General features: G+C 42.1%; 1 protein-coding gene across 1 annotated transcript in view; it reads left to right on the top strand.

The window, feature by feature from the left end:
- The first annotated feature begins 703 nt into the window (after positions 1–703).
- Positions 704–4,445, top strand: part of txndc5 (thioredoxin domain containing 5) — an 8,248-nt gene continuing 4,506 nt past the window's right edge. The window contains exons 1-6 of the mRNA XM_042228558.1: positions 704–967; positions 1,874–2,026; positions 2,478–2,583; positions 2,677–2,773; positions 3,524–3,639; positions 3,909–3,995. Coding sequence (XP_042084492.1) covers positions 783–967; positions 1,874–2,026; positions 2,478–2,583; positions 2,677–2,773; positions 3,524–3,639; positions 3,909–3,995 — 744 coding nt within the window. The 5' untranslated portion in view covers positions 704–782. The remainder of the gene's footprint in view (positions 968–1,873; positions 2,027–2,477; positions 2,584–2,676; positions 2,774–3,523; positions 3,640–3,908; positions 3,996–4,445) is intronic.

The raw sequence follows: 4,445 nt of genomic DNA, 5'->3' as shown, positions 1-4,445 counted from the left end.
GATCCATGGATCCAAACCAAAAATAGCCCCCAACCATTGTTACAAGGTAAGAGGATCCATGTTGTTTACACCAAATTCTGACCCTATCATCCAAATGTTACAGCAGAAATTGAGAGTGATCAGACCAGGCAGCATTTTCCAGTCTTCTGTTGTCCAGCTTTGGTGAGCCTGTGTGAACTGTAATCTGTTTGCTGTTCTTAGCGGACAGGAGTGACAGCCAGTGTGGTCTTCTGCTGCTGTAGCTCATCTGCTTCAAGGTTCAACATGTCATTCCTTTGAAATGCTCTTCTGCATTCTTTGGTTGAGCAGTTGTTTGAGTTACTGTTGCCTTCCTGTCAGCTCAAAGCTGATATCTCTGACATCAACAAGGCATTTTTACGCAGAGAACCGCTGCTCAGTATATATTTCTATGGTAATAGTGAACTCTTTGTTATACTTATTGTTATATATTATTATACTTGTTATTATATTTGCACACCTTTTATTATAATATACATATCCCCCCCTGGAGTCAGTAATACCTCACAGGCTTTCACACTTCTTTGTAAATTGGCACTTGTTTGAACCTGTCACATCTGATAGAGTTGCAAAGCGCTTGCGGGCCGCCACAGATCTACACAACACCGTGATTAGATGCCCATATGCTGCTGTGGTAAGCTCCATCTTGGAGCATCCCATCCAGGTCTGGCATTCTTTGAGTCACAGGTTGCCAGAGGGGCGTGCTCGCAGAAAGTCAGTCCTTTCACACCAGCAGGGACACCGTTCAGCTGCCGAGATTCACCATGGCTTCATCTCTGCACCGCACACCCGTTTTGTTGCGTTTTATTCACTTGTCGTTACTGCTTGCTGGTGTTTTATGCGACCTTGAAGCAGAAGAAGATGAGCATGCCAAGCACACTTATACGGTGGATATGTTCAACGAGGCGGTGCCCACTGCACCCCACTTTGTCATGTTTTACGCTCCATGGTAAGTAAACGCTCGCTAAGTTTTTCTTTTTTTACACACGGAGTTAAGCAAATTCCCCAAAAGTACATTGTCTATGTGTTTAATATTCTAATTAATACTGAAAACACAAAAGCGTTTCTGATACTGGATTGGAGCAAACCGGCAAATTAGCAAACAAGCTAGTTAGCACGCAGGCTAGTTAGCACTAGCTCATTCCTTTCGCTCATTGAGTGATGTTAGCTCAGTTGCTAACTAGCAAAGCCAAAACAGCCAAGTGCAGCTGAGCGAAATGAAACGCATTTTCTTCTTTTACGCGGTCCTCGCTGTTGTTTATGCTAACACTTCGCTAGCTGCCAATATTCAGTGTGAAGGTTTGCAGTTGAAGGATGTACTCAGACAGTTAAACAGCTTTTATTCACAGAGCAGGAGTTATTGAGCCACCGTTCAAAGTTAGTTACAGGGCTGCGCTTACGTGGCACGCACTGATTGACTGATGTTATAACAGTTGTTGCAAAACTGAGGTTCACGGTCCCCCTAGAGGTCCTTTGCGGGTAACAAGAATTCCTAATGCTATTATTGTTATGCAGTTTAATTTGGTCACCATGCATTGCATAATGTAAACAGGGAACTGACGCTAAAGGCAGAGATTATGAGATTATGTGAGGTTTTTTTTTTTTTTACACGTGATTGTTTAACTTTTTCCTTAATGGAGAGAGGTTATGTAAAAGTGAAGACTATGCTAATATGTTATGGAAATTGGTCTATATGTTGGTTTTATTATCAAATAACAGGAAGCAGAAAATATTGAAGCAGTGTGCCTGTGTCTGCATCCAGAATACAGTGTTCACATACACTGTTATGAAAATATAAACTCTCAGGTTTCCCATAATGCATTAAATCCCCCCTTTTTGCTTCTCTTATGTCAAGGTGCGGCCATTGCCAGAGGCTACAGCCGACGTGGAACGAGCTGGCAGAGAAATACAACAGCATGGACGACCCCCCGGTGTATGTGGTAAAAGTAGACTGTGTCCAGGACACCAAATTTTGCTCCAATGACCACGGCGTTAGAGGCTACCCTACGTAAGTACTAGACTCACACAAGCTGCTGTCTCATATCTTGGCCTCATCAGCTTCACTTATTGATGTCCGATCGCTCCGTATTTCATTTTTGTCAGTTTTTCAGAAACACAACAGAGCATAACGCAGCAGCTGAAGCATTTAGGCTTAAACTCCTCTTAGATCATGGAAGTAAAAAGTCTTTTTCATCACTGATTGACAGAGGAGTGACACATTGACATGCATTTGGTGGAATATTTTGCCATTATCTTAATGGCTGAAACTTGGATGTTGCACCATGCACACTGTAACTGCAAATGCAGCAGTTTACTCCATAATCATTTACAGAATACCTGTATTTATGGTTAAAGTTATAGCTAAGATTTTCTTTAACTCTCTCGTCCAGCTGTAGATTTTAAATTATAAATCTGCCATGCCACGTCTCATGGAGTTGAATATATTGTCTTATGTGCAGGCTTAAGTTGTTTAGGCCCGACCAGGAAGCAGTGAAGTACCAGGGCCCCAGAGATCTGCAGTCTCTGGAGACGTGGATGCTGAAGACGCTCCAAGAGGAGCCTTCGGTTAGTGGTTTGGTGTTCATTCAGTCATAACCTCACGTACTCAAACCAGTGCAAAACTGATGCTCATGCTTTTTGTTGCTGAATGTTTTGCAGGAACCAGAGAGTGAACTGGAGCCTCCTAAAGCCCCAGAGCCCAAACAGGGAATGTATGAGCTCACCGCCCTCAATTTCAAGACCCACATAGCCAAAGGTAAAGATGCATTAAAAGAGATGCTGTGTAGAGCTTCAGTTAGGCAACATAATTAGCCAAGCGACTTTGCGTATTTACGCAGCTGCATCCTGCTGTAACAGATAAGCCGTGTCTGTGTTGCCGTCATTTTTGATTCTGCTTTCAGTTTTCAGCCACACCGAGTTTCTGGATCTCACATTGGAGAATGGAAACACCTCATTAACTAGATTTACATAACTGACATTTCACCACCCGAGTACCCGAGCGTTAGTCAAAGCCAGCCGACTGTAAAAACCCTCGTCTCCCGTCACCTCACGTTTCTGGACTTTGAGGCAACAACTGCAAAAATAAACGCCGCTCACGATAATTGTCTCGCTGAAATTACGCCTCTTGAGCTCCACTGAAGTTGAATGTTTTGGTTTTGAAGGGAAAAAAAAAAAAGATTTCTTGTTTGGAGATGAAAATCGGCAGGATATGACATAGGTATTTTTAAAACGGTGTTTATAGGTCCCCACTTTCACATCTTGGCAACAGGGATGCAATAAACGTTGCTTAATTGGGTCATGTGAGCTGTAAGAGGTGCATATCCTTTTACAACAGGTTGTGTTGAGTTTGCAGTGAAATCAGCTTTCTTATGTTCATTTTCTGGACCAATAAACTTCAGCCTCGCTTTGGTAGATTTGTGTAAATGTATAAATTCCCTAAAAGCTGGTGTGCAAATGCTGCAAGGCTTTTCATGTTCTACCTTTCTTTCTTTTCTTCCTGCCTCAGGCGCCCACTTTATCAAGTTCTTTGCACCTTGGTGTGGTCACTGCAAAGCCATGGCCCCAACATGGGAACAGCTGGCCACCACCTTTGAGCACTCTGACGATGTGAAGATAGGAAAGGTGGGTTCAGATGTTAAAACAACAGAACAGATGGACACTCACTACAATGAAAGTTTACTTTCTTGAATTAGTCCCAGGTCCCCTTTGGGCAAACATTATTATTTACTCTTAAATGATTCCTGTCAGGATCCTGTGTGACAGAACAGATGTTGATCATATAAGGAGTTAACTATTTGCATACTGTGTTATAAAAACAGACCACAGAGCCAGTGTTTGCAGTGTTGCGACATTCCTGTTTAATAACACAAGTTTGTGTATTTGTGAACTAGGTGGACTGTACTCAGCACTACGAGGTGTGTTCTGAGAATGGTGTGAGGGGATATCCCACACTGCTCTTCTTCTACAATGGAGAAAAGGTATGCAAAAGGTTTGGGACTAGTTCTGTGTGTATGCATGTGCTTACACACATTGCTTAGGTGTTAGGTCAATAAACAGTAACTGTCAGGAAAATCAAAATATAAAAGGTTCAAATGGATGGTGCCTTAGAGACCGGCTGAGGAGTTCAGTCATTGAAGATCAGAGCAGAGCTGCTGATCCTCATCGAAAGGACCCAGTTGAGGTAGTTTGTGTATCTGACCAGGATGCCTCATGGGCATCAGAATATTTTGTTAATTCCAGATGAAATTATGTAGTCACACTTGCTCCAAAACAGTAACTAACTAGACTAAATTCAGTAATACAAAATATAACAAAATAGCTCTAATATATAAATATCTCAGTATATTGCACAACATTGAATATAGATGAAGTTGAAATTGAGGTGCCCTTCTTATATACTGTGCATTAGATGGAGGGATTGTACAGGG

Source organism: Haplochromis burtoni, unplaced genomic scaffold (assembly GCF_018398535.1).
Source record: "Haplochromis burtoni strain Fernald_Lab_line unplaced genomic scaffold, NCSU_Asbu1 Contig_331, whole genome shotgun sequence".
Taxonomy (NCBI): Eukaryota; Metazoa; Chordata; class Actinopteri; order Cichliformes; family Cichlidae; genus Haplochromis; species Haplochromis burtoni.
The sequence above is the reverse complement of the archived record's forward strand: the minus strand, read 5'-3'. Positions and strand labels throughout refer to the sequence as shown.